Consider the following 14,575-nt stretch of genomic DNA (forward strand, 5'->3'; position numbering starts at 1 on the left):
TAAAACAGAGGCTGCTATCTGTGAGACCAGCAAAGCACATGGGGCAGCAGTGCAGGTTCCTGACGCTTTGCTTTGGATGATGCTCCCTGATCACGGCCTGAGAAATGCAGTGGGAGGTGATCCTAAGGTCTGGGTCCCTGGACCCACAAAGGAAATTTAGTTGAAGCTCCTCGTTGCGGGCTTCAGCCTGGCCCAGCATGGCCACAGTGACCCTTGGTGAGTGAAGCAACAAATGGATTTCTCTTTCTCTCTCCCTCCCTGGTGTGTGTGTGTGTGTGTGTGTGTGTGTGTGTGTGTGTGTGTATTTGTGTGTTGTTTTTCTCTTTCTGTAACTCTGCCATTTAAATAAATAGTTTAAAACAATTCTGTCCCTATTTTCATTATAAACTATTTCATAAAATTTTGCTTCATTTAATAACACTACTAAAATAATTATTCCAAATGTCAGGCTCCTAACAAAATGTTAAAATTCTGTGTACACTTACTGATTAAGGCTAGGAAGAATTCTAGAGGGATTTTTCTTAATAATACTCAAGAAAGTTATCAGCTAAAATAATGCAAAATATAAGTAGACTTTTTTTTTTAAAAAATAATTACATGTAGTTCATTAACAGGACTGTGAATATCATTAATTACACTGCTGTTTAGGGTATTAACTCAATTCCCAATTCCAATCAATCAGAAACACACCTATGAACAGTTATCCTCTAATGAAGCGAGCGGCTTTTAAGCAGTTACCTTAAGTACCTGAAATATTTCCTATATTATTCTGTAGTATAAAATGAAGCAGCAGATTGTGATACAGAAATTACTCTTTCCAGTGATGCCTTGATAAACAAGTGTAGATTGCAGGGATAGTAGGGGTTCACTCTTAATTCAGAGTAGACTAGATATGATAAGAAAGGATTTATTTTTATTAAAACTAACCAAAGAACCCGGCGCAGTAGCCTAGAGGCTTGAATGTACCGGCATCCCAAATGGGTGCTGGTTCTAATCCCTGCAGCTCTGTTTCCCATCCAGCTCTCTGCTTATGGCCTGGGAAAGCAGTCGAGGACGGCCCAAAGCCTTGGGACCCTGCACCCATGTGGGAGACCTGGAAGAGACTCCAGGCTCCTGGCTTCAGATTGCTCAGCTCCAGCCATTGCTGCCATTTGGGGACTGAATCAACGGACAGAAGATCTTCCTCTCTGTCTCTCCTCCTCTCTGTATATCTGACTTTCCAATAAAAATAAATAAATCTAAAGAAAACAAAACAAAACAAACTAACCGGAGCACAATGCAGTCAAATGTCATGTTTCTTCCTGAACGGCTGCTGTAGCTCACAAGGTAGCTAATTTCTATAGACCTATCAATTCAATATAATTCTTGAAAAGTTAGAAAAAATAATAAAACTGGCAACCCAAACTGTCAACAAGCAACTGTGGAGTCACTGGAGGTGAACAGTCACAGGCCAGAACGAGGCTCCTGCACTGTTGAGACAACCCGAGAAGCAATCAGGCCCCACTGCGGGAGCGCCCTTTAGGGGTTCACCATCTAACAGTCTATTCCACTCCAGGGATAGGGATGAACGCTTTCCACTTGGATGCCCAAGGAAAACAAACAGAACATTTCATGGGAGGAAATGACCTAGAACATCTTAGTAGGTATTCTTTAGACATATGTGATGTATGGTTAAGAATAAAGAGGTGCCATTATTTAATTTGCTCTCCTGGACATGGGCTCCTACCTTCTTTTGTGATGAAGTTCGGGCCCTCTCTTTTGAGCAGTATACCCAGCAGGATGGTTTGGCTAGCCAGACAACTGCAATCCTGAAAAGATAAATCACTGTGAGGAACAGGAATGAAATGAGTACAAGAATGACCACAGGGGGTAACTGATCCCAAAACCATACGAGGTGGAGAGGAAATAACACCGCTAAGAAACTGGAGAGAAAATGTCATTGAGAATAATACCAAACACAAGATATTATACAATTTCTCTTAGATATCATGGAGACAGAGGTTAGACAAGCCAGCTTCCCGGGGCAGCTGAACTTAATAATCAGAATTACCAAAAAACAAGATAAGCTGTGAACACAAAGCCAGCTGTCCACGCACACTGATATTGATCCTGCGACTCTCCGGGAGACTGGGGGTCCAGTCACTTAACCATCCTCCTCTTAACTCTGCTTCCTTGGGGCGGAGGAAGACATCGCTGTCACCCTTCCTGTGCAGGGCTGAGTGTGGGAGGGCACACATGTACAATGTCTATGGCATTTACCATATGCTGTCTGTCATATTCACGTGGATCTATACAGTACTGATCAATAAGACCATCTAAAAGGGTTTATATTTGGTCTACATACTTTCATTTGTGTGTCTCAAAAAGTGTTAGGATATTTATAGATGTGCCGGTGCAATTTCATCTCCTGGAGAAGTACTCCATTCTGCTCCTACATCTTGTCGATTAAAAAAATGTAACCTTAGGAAAGGTGAAATACTAAGCTCGAAAACGTTGGCGAAATGCAGTGTGAGACCTGCTCTCCTCAGCCACAGAGGAGACTCCAAGCAAGCACTGGAATGAAATCGCAGGGCAGCATAGAAGACGTGGTGAACCACGGAGGGAGAGGGCAGTGAAACAGCAAAGTGGAGGCCCCCAAGGCAAGCATCAGAGCCCTCGCTCGCTTCATGCTTCGTACACTATGTTCATTTCCAAGGTAGTGCCGTTCATTTGCACTCTTTCACCATCATCAGGATGCTCACGTTCATGTCAGATCAAAGGAACAAAGGCACAACCTCTCACCCCTGCGCGAGGGCTAGACACAGCGTCCATCTCCAGATTACCTGCCGCCCGCACAGAGAGGCCAGGAAGACACACGACCCGCCCTCCGGGAGTGACTTCCAGCACAAGCTCAGTGAGAGCCTCGGGAGACTGCGTTTTCCTTACATTCAGTTTCTGAAGGATTTCATTGGTGGGTCTGTTTCTCCATTCAGCGACGCAGACGTCTGGCTGCTCTTCGTGTTCAGGAGCATTGGAGGTGCTGCTTTGTCGTTTGACTTTGGAATGCTTGGGAGGTTCTAGTTCCTCAAAACTCTTAAATTCTGGAAGTCTGGAAATGAAAAAGAACATTTCAGATTTCCTGCTTTCCTAACGTGATTCAAGGTAATGAGATAACCACGTAGTTCAAAGGGGCTTACTCTTCGGATTCGCTGATTCGTAGGAAGTCCAGCTGTTCTACTACGGCTCCAGATATTAGTGTCTACGGAGGAAATATTTGAAATTTTTACATTCATTAGATAATACTCTTCTGTCTTGTGAACATACTCCTCCACAGGTAAGTAAAACATCACAGAAAGAAATTTACTTAAAAAATATATAATTCCTTAAATAAACATTCTAAAATATGACAGCCTATCACATATAACATCCTCTACCATACAGTATGTCCACAAGATGCAAGTTTAAGGATCACACTAAGGAAGCCAGCATGAGGTGAACTCTTCTTACCCATTTTTCAAAAGTGAGAACTAACTAAAATAATTTTGATTTCTATTAAAATGTTTAAAAATGAAATTTTGTGGACCACTGTTGTGTCATAGTGTGTAATGAATGCGACATTCCATGTGAGTGAGCTTTTGTGTCCTGGTTGCTCGAGTTCCAGTCCAACTAGCTACTAAGGAATTGGAAAAAAAGCAGGCAAAGATAGCCTATTTGTGAGGGCCAATTGAGTACTGCGGTCCCACATGCCACCCAGGTAGGAGACCCAGATGATGCGTCTAGCTCCTGGTTCAGCCTGGTCTAGAGCTGGCTATGACAGCCACCCGAAAGGTGAATCAAAAGGTGGCAGATCTCTTTCTCTCTTTCTTCCTTTCTCTCTGAAAAAATTTCAAAACACATAAATAAATAAACCTTTTTTTTTTTTTTAAAGAAAGGAACAGTTCGAAACTAACAAAAATGAAACACTAAAATTATGTTGGGAAGACAGTGTGAATTGTACTTTGGATTCCAATACTGCAATACATTTCGGCGCTGTCCAGTCATGGGATACTGCTGGGTCCTCACGTTTTTCAAGAAGATGAAGGTATTGATTGCCCAAGTAAATCCTCCTTTGCACTTTGACATATGGCAACCTTATGTGATAAATTTATTTCCTTATAGCTTCCAATCGTAGGTTGAGAAAATGAGTGAGTACCAATTCATGAGAAGTTTCTGTTTGCCAGTAATTCCTGGTGAAGAGTTTAAGCCCAAGTAATAATTTAGCATTATGCATAATTTTAATTATCTGATAAGGTATCAATAAAAAAGGAAAAAATGTATCGCATAAAACAAACTATAAATTACTGTGTAGAATACAGGAGAATTCTTAAATTGAGACTGTATAGCACATATTGCTCTTATTTTCTAACTCTACATTTCAAATGTGAAGACACAGGAGCTAGGGGATGCTGCCCTTGTCAGCTAACTTTCCAGAACTGCACTGCCTTCTCCTGTGTAAATTCATCAACAAGGCATTTGTCAAGAAACACATACTTACAGATGGCAGGCTAGACATATTTTTTTTAAAAGATTTATTTATTTTTATTGGAAAGTCAGATATACAGAGGGGAGGAGAGACAGAGAGGAAGATTTTCTGTTCAATGTTTCACTCCCCAAGTGACCACAATGGCTGGTGCTGTGCTGATCCCAAGCCAGAAACCAAGAACTTCCTCTAGCTCTCCCACATGGGTGCAGGGTCCCAAGGCTTTGGGCTGTCCTCGATTGCTTTCCCAGGCCACAAGCAGGGAGCTGGATGGGAAGCAGGGCTGCCAGGATTAGAACCGGCACCCATATGGGATCTTGTCGGGTTCTAGGTAAGGACTTTAGCTGCTAGGCCACCATGTCCGGCCTGCAGGCAAGACATATTAGCAGCAATGACACTAACACCTCCTTACAGAGTCTGAGCAAGGAAAACCCAACATCCACCTGAACCATATAAGCTTGGGTGGACCAGCTACAGCCAAGTCACTCTTTGACCATGAACAACCTCAGAGCAGACCCTATACGTAGACAGAGTTGAACACAATATTTGCTGAATGATTTTTCATAGCACATAGGTTCAAATCTTTATACCTTGCATTTTAGTCATCTAATTGCTAGGCAAATATTTAGTGAACATCTATCATATTCCAGAGATTATGCTAAATTCTGAGAATATAGCATGAATGAAATAAAATACTTTTTTCTCTTGAGACCGAAGTTTAGGTATGTCAAAGAGGCAGGAAAATCAATAAACTGCATATGTGTATATGTATGTATATGAGAATAGTTCAACAAGTTCATGGTTGGGCCAGCATTGTGGTGGAGTAGATCAAGTTGCAGTCTGTGATGCTGGCATTCCATGTGCCCAGTGATTTGTGTTCTAGCTGTTCCACCTTGGATCCAGCTCCCTGTTAATGGCCTGAGAACAGTGAAAGATGGTCTAAGTGGTTGGGCCCCTGCCACCAACATGGGAAGCTCAGGTGAAGCTCCTAGCTGGCCAAGAGGGGGTCCCTGCAATCATCTGGGAGGTAAACTAGTAAATAAAAGATCTCTCTCTCTTCCTCTCCCCTTCTCCCCTTCTATCTCCCTGTCTCTCTGTAACTCTGAGTTTCAAAATAAATAAATAAATAGGGGCCCGGCGTGATAGTGTAGTGGTTATAGTCCTCGCCTTCCATGCACCGGAATCCCATATGGGTGCCGGTTCATATCCTGGCAGCTCCACTTCCCATTCAGCTCCCTGTCTGTGGCCTGGGAAAGCAGTTGAAGACGGCCCAAAGCCTTGGTACTCTGCACCCATGTGGGAGACCTGGAAGAAGCTCCTGGCTCCTGGCTTGGGATTGGCTCAGCTCCAGATCTTCCTCTCTGACTCTCCTCCCCTCTGTATATCTGACTTTACAATAAAAATAAATAAATCTTCCAAAAAAATAAAAGATACTTAAAAAAAGTTCAAGGAAAGATGAAATTATTAATAATTTTTTTGTGCTGCAATTTTAAAAAAAACAATTCTTGCAGATTTCCTACTTTCTATAATCTCTTTTATACTTGGGCTTCAGGCATGGTGTCCAAAATAATGACTGCTGTAATGCAATATTCTATGAACACTTTAAAATATCCTTGTGTATTATTATTATAAGTGTGCAGCAGAAGTCAGGCACTTAGGCAGTTAGCCATTTTACACAGGTGCTTAGGACTTTTGTAATAGACAACATGTAATCAGAAGCTGCAGTTAATGATGTGGATCTCAGGTAAGGAAGTACACGGTTGAGAGAACAGCAAATGCAAAGGTCCTGAGGCAGGAACATACTTCGTATGTGTTAAAAGTGGTAAGAAGGACAGCATAGCTGAAATTACATCAGCGGGAACAATGACAGGAGACAAGGTCAGAGATGTGGCCCATGGCATGGAGGGAACAGAAACCATTTGAAGGGTTTGAGTTTCATTTTATATGAAAGAGTAAGTCATGGGAGGTTATGACACCTGGTGTAAACAGAACTGTATGGCCAGGAAGAGCAGGAAGAAGGTGTCTTATTTGTAGTAGGAACTTAACAGATAACTACAAAATTCTAAGAGAGAAGTAACAGTAGCTTGTATCATCATGTTCATGTTGAAGGTAATGTGAAATGGTTAAATTCTGGATACAATCTAAGAAAATAATTGATCATTGATCGGGATGATACTCTGCAGGCTCTACCTTCAGACCAGAGATGGTCTCCCCAAGAAACCAATGAACTTATCTGGACAACAAGATGCTGGACTTTATGCTTGGTAGATGCTTGCAATGAAAGAATCTCAACTGAATTTGAACTGTGGTAATGCAACAAGGTGGAGGAATCCACCATGGGGGAGGGGTTGGGGAGCCCAGAGCCTAAAAAATTGTGTCACATAATGCAATGCAATCAATAAGAAAAAAAAAGGAAAAAAAGAAAAAAAAGGAAACAAAGAAAACAATCAGGAATTACTTAACCCTAAAATCTAACAGGTAATATTGAAACATTAAAAAAATACTTTTTATTCAGTATTTTCCTATAAAATGATTCTTTAGAATAACGTTAAATTCCATGAACAGCCTCTAGAACTTAACTTGTAAAAAACGCTCCAAGATTAGTTTTGTAAAAACAAAAATAAAGGTTAGTTGGCTGTGCATTAATACTCTAGTTCTGTTAAATAACCTACTGTTATTTACGTGTCAATGCAATATAATATTTAAAAAGTTATTCAGCTTGAAGATTCTGCATCATATGCTACTACATCCTCTCCACCACAATATGATCCAAGACTGTGCTTCTTCCTCCCATGGTTTCCATCTGCTTTGATTTTTGCTGCACTCTCCCCTGGAACAAGTCCCATATACATTTGGTTTACTTGTTCAGTCAATGGTCTAGTATGCACACACTTCTCACAGGGAATTGTACCAAGCAGAGTGCTCTGGGAAAGCAGAGGGGGCATGAAGCTTGGCCTGAGAGCATTTACAAATCACAGAAAGAGGCAAGCATGAGAAGCTAGCTGCACAGAAAGTGACAGAAAAGATATAGAAAGGCTCAAGCTAAAAAGCCACAGGAACACATGGCATGGGGAAATTAATTCCCATCTCAGAGGCTTCACTAAGAGGAGACATTGATCAATGTTGCAAAAATGAAGTGTGATTCAGGTAGAAGATAAACAAGAAAAGCCAACACCAAAATGTAGAAAAATCTACAAGGTGGGAGGAGCTGTCATTACAATTATTGATTTTGAAATTTTCCAGAGGGCTGGGATAGAAGGCACAGCTGGGACGTGGAGGTGTCCTGTAATGCAGCTGACAGGGGAGTCTGAAGGCCAAGGAATGATCAAAGTTGCCCATCATGGATACGAAAGGTGAAAGGACTTTGAATAAAATTCGAGAAGAGTTCACAGCTGTCATTGTTAGTAGCAATTTACACAAAGGCTGGAGGATGGGGGAAATGGTGACTTGTTTAATGAGCTTTCCAAGATTAAAAAGAAAAAGTTCTGGAGATCAGTTGCACAGCAACATGAACACACTTAAATCAGTGAACTCTACATTTAAATATGGTTAAGATAGTAAATTTAATGATAAGCATGTTTTAATACAAATTAAAGAAAAGATGGCAGGGGCCAGTGTTATGGCATAGTTTGTTAAGCCATTGCATCCATTGCTGTCATCCCCTGTGGCACGAGTTCAAGCCCCCAGCTGTTCCACTTTCAATCCAGCTGTTTTCTAATGCACCTGGGAAAGCAGCAGGAGATGGTCCAAGATCCTGGGAGCCCCTACACCCATATAAAGGAGACAGATGAAGCTCCAGGCTTCAGCCTGGTAAAGTCCTTGCCACATTTGCTATTTGGGAAGTGAATCAGCAGATGGAAGATATCTCTCTCTTTCTTTTTCTCTCTCTCTTTCTCTCTCTCCTCCCATTCTCTCTCCTTCTATGTAATTCTGCCTGTCAAATAAATAATTCTTTTTAAAAAAGAGGCAAAGTATACATTTAAATACACAAGAGTTTTCAAAAGATTGAAAGCTTGCATGACTAATGGCTGCAATTCTAAAAAAGATAATAATAATAATAAAATAAAACAGTTTTTTGATAGAATGCCTTTCATTTGAAAATATTCAAAACGTAAAGCAGTGAACTTTCATTTATTTTTTTTAAACTAGAAAACTCTTTGAATTATGAAAAGCAAAACTGTCAGCCATTCTCAAACTTCTGAAGCATAACTAAAATTTAAAGAGCGAGAGTGTGAGCGAGTGAGAGAGAGAGAGAGAGAGAGGAAGCAATGAAATGGACACTTAGACTCTGTTGCAAAAAAGACGATGCTGCAAGTGACAGCGCAGAAGCTGAAGCACAGAGTACTCCACAGCAATGAGAAGTCATGAGTTTCACTTCCTCTGTAACAACTTGTCTTTGGATTGCAGTAGTCACTTCCTCACAGAGGGTTCTGGGTCCCTGTTTGTACAATGATTAGATGAAGTACATCAACATCTTAATGTGAGCTTGTGCACAACAATATATAAGTGAACATTTTCTCAGTGTAAGAGGGTGAAGGAGATAAAGGACCTTTTTCAACCTTTAAAACTCCATGCTGTGGCACATTTTTTTTTAAGAAGCAAAAGAAAATGAGAAGTCTTTAATTTATTGCCTTGAGAGAAAATGTCACCGCCTTTACACAGTCTTTATAATTTGTCTGACTCTTCAAATGAAAACTCACCAAAAATAGGGCAGAATATAAACTTTTAAAACAAAGTATAATTATTTTAAAGTCAAATGTAACACAAAAGTGAGAATTTGTCAGCCTCAACTGCTGAAACGAGCTTTCTAATCATGTCAAAATTGACAATTTCATTTGTTAATATTAAGATAGACATTCTTATGCTTTTTTACATTAAATTATCTAATTATCTATTAAATTAGATAATTTAATGTAAAATTCTTTTTTAATATAAAAATTCTTTTCCCCAACATGTATGATAATTGATCTATAAATCACTATCAATTATTGAGATTTCCTTGATCACACATCATTTTCATTTCTTATATGTAATGTGGAATATTTTTTCTGCATTACGTACATCCTGCAAACCAATTATACTAAGCAAGTATCATGTTGTCTGACGAAATTTTCAGTTTCAATCACTGATTTTTTCATATAAAATTTCCGTCTGATTTTTCTTTATATTTTCAGTCTCTACTCAAATTCTCCAATGAATTATCTCAGACATAACTGATCATAGTCATTTTAGAGCTCATATCTGATGATTCCACTCTCAGGACCCAAAGCAGGGCTATTTCCATTGTCTGTGCTTCCTCGTGGTTCTCTGTCATTTCATCTTCACACCTATCACGTCTGCTGGTATTTACATGGAAGACAGATTTATACTGTAAATAAATTACACTAGAAATAATCTGAAGCTCTGGATAATGCTGTTTTATTTTTTTTATGAACACTGAACTGTTTCTGATTCCCTCTTAAGTTTGATAGACTTTTAAGAAAGTAATCTGAATATCTGGGACATTAATTAAAATTCTTCAACCTTTTGTACACCTAACATCTATATTTTGTCCCTTATTCTTACGAAAGTATAAAAAATCTAGTTGAGGGCCCGGCGTGGTGGCACAAGTGGTTAAGGTCCTCGCCTTGAACACACCAGGATCCCATATGGGCGCCAGTTCTAATCCCGGCAGCCCCGCTTCCCATCCAGCTCCCTGCTTGTGGCCCGGGAAAGCAGTCGAGGACGGCCCAAAGCTTTGGGAACCTGCACCCGCGTGGGAGACCTGGAAGAGGCTCCTGGCTTCGGATTGGCATAGCATTGGCCGTTGCGCTCACTTGGGGAGTGAATCATCGGATGGAAGATCTTCCTCTCTGTCTCTCCTCTCTGTATATCCGCCTTTCCAATAAAAAAATAATAAAAAAAAATAAATCTTAAAAAAAAATCTAGTTGAACCCCATTGAAATTACGAATATGATAACAAAGTAAGTTAATATAGGTGAAGCAACATCTTTATAATATCTTCTCCATCTAAGAATATGGGATAGCACATAGTAAAATTTTATCTTTATATTTCCTAGGTTTTTAATAATCCAGGTTTTTTTTCACATAGAGCCATAATATTTGTTATGAGTAATAAAAAAATATCAGGGATGGCATTGTGGCAGAGTGGGTATATCTGCTTCCTTGCAGCACCAGCAATCTCACATGGATGCTGGCTCCTAACTGGCTGGTCACTTCTGGTCCAGCTCCCTTGTAATGGCCTGGCAAAACCAGCCAAAGATGGCCCACGTGCTTGGACTTCTGCCCTTCAAGCCGGAGAACCAGATGAAGCTCCTGGCTCCTGTTGTCAGCCTGGCCCAGTGCTGGCCATTGACCAGTACTCTCTCTCTCTCTCTCTCTGAAGTCTGATTTTCAAAATAAGAAATATATCTAGGTAGAACCTGGAATGGAAGGGAAATCTAAGTATAACAGCAAGAGTAGAATTTTGGTTAATATGATCATCATGTATCTTTAACTCCGTACTTCCATGATAGCCCAAGAAAATGTCAAACAAATGTTTCGGGTATAAACCCACGAATATAAAAGTCCATTAAGACAAAGTGAATAGGAAAAGAGTCTCAAAACCCTGAGGTTTGCGGAGAGCAAGGTGAAGGAACTAACTATTCATAGCAAGGCCTTAACACATTTCCTCTAGCTTCTTTAAATAGTTTCTCGTTTCCTTAACAACTCTCTGTCATCACCTCCCTAGCATTAGAATGTTTCGAAGAGTACTCCACTGTACCACACACATCAGGGAGTGTATCAGACCACAGACTAAGTGACAAACTCTAAACATCATAGTGACTTCCTTCTCCCATTCTGCTCTTACAATATGGAAACCAAGCAAATGACTTTTAGGCATGATGTTTGATGCTTATTTTCTGGAGAAACTGAAGACACCCAGAAAAGAAATATCTAGAAGTTAGACACACATGTGCCTTCCTTTCCCAAATAGGAACTTAGCCACCAGACCACCATGGAAGCGAATTCATCAAGATAATAATCTTGGTCCTCAAATGTACAATTTTTTTTTTTTTTTACAAATCTTTCATTTGTTCATTTTTTTTAATAAATATTTATTTTATCTTTATTGGAAAGACGGATATACAGAGAGGAGAGACAGAGAGGAAGATCTTCCCACCGATGATTCACTCCCCAAGTGAGCGCAACAGCCGATGCTATGCCGATCTAAAGCCAGGAGCCTCTTCTGGGTCTCCCAAGCGGGTGCAGGGTCCCAAAGCTTTGGGCCGTCCTCGACTGCTTTCCCGGGCCACAGGCAGGGAGCTGGATGGGAAGCGGGGCTGCCGGGATTAGAACTGGCACCCATATGGGATCCCAGGCGTGCAAGGCGAGGACCTTAACCACTTGTGCCATCGTGCTGGGCCCCGTTTGTTTATTCTTAATAGTGAATAGAAACCTAAAGATCACCAGAGATCTGACCAACACCACTAACCTAAAGGAATGGAAAGGAAACCCGAAGGAGAAAATGCAGGGAAGAAAACTTGAAAACAACCAGTTAAAATCCTCAGAAAAACAAGATAAAATATTTCACAGAACATGGATTATGGAAAGAGAAAAATTAAAAGCATGAGAGTTAAAACACAAAACTCAGCAGAAGAGTTATCAGATAAAAAAAAAAAATCAAAGAAACTGCCTTGCAAGCAAAACCAAAACACAACACAGCAGAAGGAGGTTTAAATTAAATCCTTAGGTAAAATCAGGTGCTGGCACTGTGGTTTAAGCTACTGCCTGCAGGGCCAGCGCCACATTATGGATGCCAATTTGATTAATAGCTCCACTTGCTGTGCAGCTCCCTGTTGTCACGCATGGGAAAGCAGCAGAGGATGGCCCAAGTGCTGGGACCCTCATCCCCATGGGAAAACCTCCGAGTTCCTGGCTTCAGACCGGTCTACCTGTAGCCATTGGGGCCATTTGAAAAGCGAACCAGCAGATGGAAGATATTTGTTTATCCCTTTGTATCTCTGCCTTTAAAATAAATAAATCTTGAAAAAAAATAAGTAAATTTAACCCCATGTGTAAAACATAGCCACCAATGAATAAATATGCAGATGTGCCATTTATAATGGGTCCTTCTTTATAAAGTTTCTTCTTTCTGCTCAGTACCTACTATGTGAAACCTTCTGGGATGTCGGTTATTTCATATAAAATAAGACACGTAGAACCATTATAAGATACATAAAACCATAATGGGCACATAATCTCAGCAGTTTAAATGTAACAAAAGTATAGTACAGAAGTGAACTGTTTCTGGTCTTGGCCAGTTTGCAGAGCTGGCCTTTCAAGTTGGCTAAGAACTCAAAGCCCAGAAACACTAAAAGAAGGAAAACTGTTCCAGGCAGAGGAGATTGAGTAGAGAAACAAAATCCCAGTGGGTTCATGACACAGTAATCAGCTCATATCGATCCAAGCACAAAGCAGAGATAACTGCTCAGAGAGGCTGATAGAAATAATTTGGAATCTAAGAGGATTTCTCTGCAAGTTGGGAGTTAACGAACTTCAAATGGAACAAGTATTACCCCCAGTTTCAATGCTACTGGACAAGGGTACTGAGTCAACAACAAGTTGTACCTAAAAGTTCAAGGTCATCTCATCATAATGGACCCTGGCTTTCTGGAACACAAAAACTGGCTAAAGAGAAGCAATTAAAGTGAGAAAATATGCTTAGGAAACTATTGCCATGGCATGAGTATCCGACTGGTGTGTCAGAGAAACTGACATGGTAAACAACAGGAATACAAAGGTGGGTATAGTTAAGAAGAAGTTCTTTGGTAGAACATATATTAAGAAATAAATGGATTATTGGTTAATTGGAATGAAAGCAGAAACATACTGAAACTGAAAAGACTACCTGCAGGCGATCCACATGAACTTTAACTCCTCCAAGCATTCCTTTTTTTAAGGCTGCCAGCATATCCAGTATGGGGGTGAACCGGCTACCTCTATGAAACATAAACAAGTAAAATGTGCATATGAACTAAAGAATCCAAAAAAAATGGTAACTGACTAAACATGAATTTCATCTCTTTCATTAACTCACCGTATATTGTCTTCCCTGATGAGAACAAGGAAAAGTGGGCGGCCATGCATTTTCCAATATTGCTTAATGAACTGCAGTGCATTCTATCAAAAAATAATAGTTAGACAGGATGTAGAAATAGCACAGTATCGTCAACCCGAGTGACAAAAAGCCAACAAATTAACAAGAGTGTACAATCAAGCCCAGGATAATTTAGGAACTAAAAGCTAAGCCAGAAACAATTTTGATCTCAAACTTCGGTCTCTAATCACATGGCACATGCTTAAGTGCTTTTTAGTTCTTCAACATTCTTTTCATTTTTTAACCTGAAGATTACAGTTCAAGAATGATCTGTGAGAAATCAGAGAGGAAACATGAATGATGCTTGTTATCATCCAGAAGGTACTTATTTCACATCACAGTGGATTTGCTTTATGGTAGTAGAAGAGATTGGACTGAATTCACATAGACTATCAGGAATATGCAAGGAGTTCCTTAGTTGACTGCATACCCATCTATTTCTCTATCTAACCATTTTCATGTCAAACACATATAAGACACTTCACCATGGATGAGGCACTATTCTGAAGGATTTACATACATTAACATTCTCAAAATAGACATTATTATTAGTAGTAGTATGTTTTATAGATGTGAAAGTTGAGGCATGGAGAACATAAGCAGCTTGCTCAATAAATAAATAAATAAACAGTTGGAAAATGATAGAGCCAAGATTCTATGACATGTTGTCTAGCTCCAGAGTCCAGGCTTCAATTCCAAGCTCGCCTAAATCTACAAGCGCAAATGGGTGTAGAGGAGATTTTAATTCACAAAGTTGCGAGTAAGTGAAGGTCTTATCAGATATTCTAAAGAAATAAAGCTATTTTGCTGACTCAACTTCTGCTCAAAAAGTGATCATTACAAGCACATGAATGCCACTTTCAAAACACTTTGATCTCTTCTATGTGCGGTTAATATAAATCCACAGTAATCTGCAATGAGAATTAATCTTCTGGATG

The 14,575-nt window shown here is 40.0% G+C and overlaps 1 protein-coding gene across 4 annotated transcripts in view; it reads right to left on the reverse strand.

Moving 5' to 3' along the window:
* The window catches only part of PHKB (phosphorylase kinase regulatory subunit beta), a 221,839-nt gene that overhangs the window by 38,654 nt on the left and 168,610 nt on the right, over positions 1-14,575 (reverse strand). For all 4 annotated transcript variants that reach the window (XM_040982753.1, XM_040982754.1, XM_040982756.1 and 1 more), the window contains 5 exons: positions 13,578-13,660; positions 13,389-13,479; positions 3,177-3,238; positions 2,926-3,088; positions 1,727-1,808 (listed from right to left, as the gene is read on the reverse strand). In XM_040982753.1, the coding sequence (XP_040838687.1) occupies positions 1,727-1,808; positions 2,926-3,088; positions 3,177-3,238; positions 13,389-13,479; positions 13,578-13,660 (481 nt within the window). The remainder of the gene's footprint in view (positions 1-1,726; positions 1,809-2,925; positions 3,089-3,176; positions 3,239-13,388; positions 13,480-13,577; positions 13,661-14,575) is intronic.

This window comes from Ochotona curzoniae, unplaced genomic scaffold (assembly GCF_017591425.1).
Source record: "Ochotona curzoniae isolate NIBS_2020 unplaced genomic scaffold, NIBS_Ocur_1.0 contig_3622, whole genome shotgun sequence".
Taxonomy (NCBI): Eukaryota; Metazoa; Chordata; class Mammalia; order Lagomorpha; family Ochotonidae; genus Ochotona; species Ochotona curzoniae.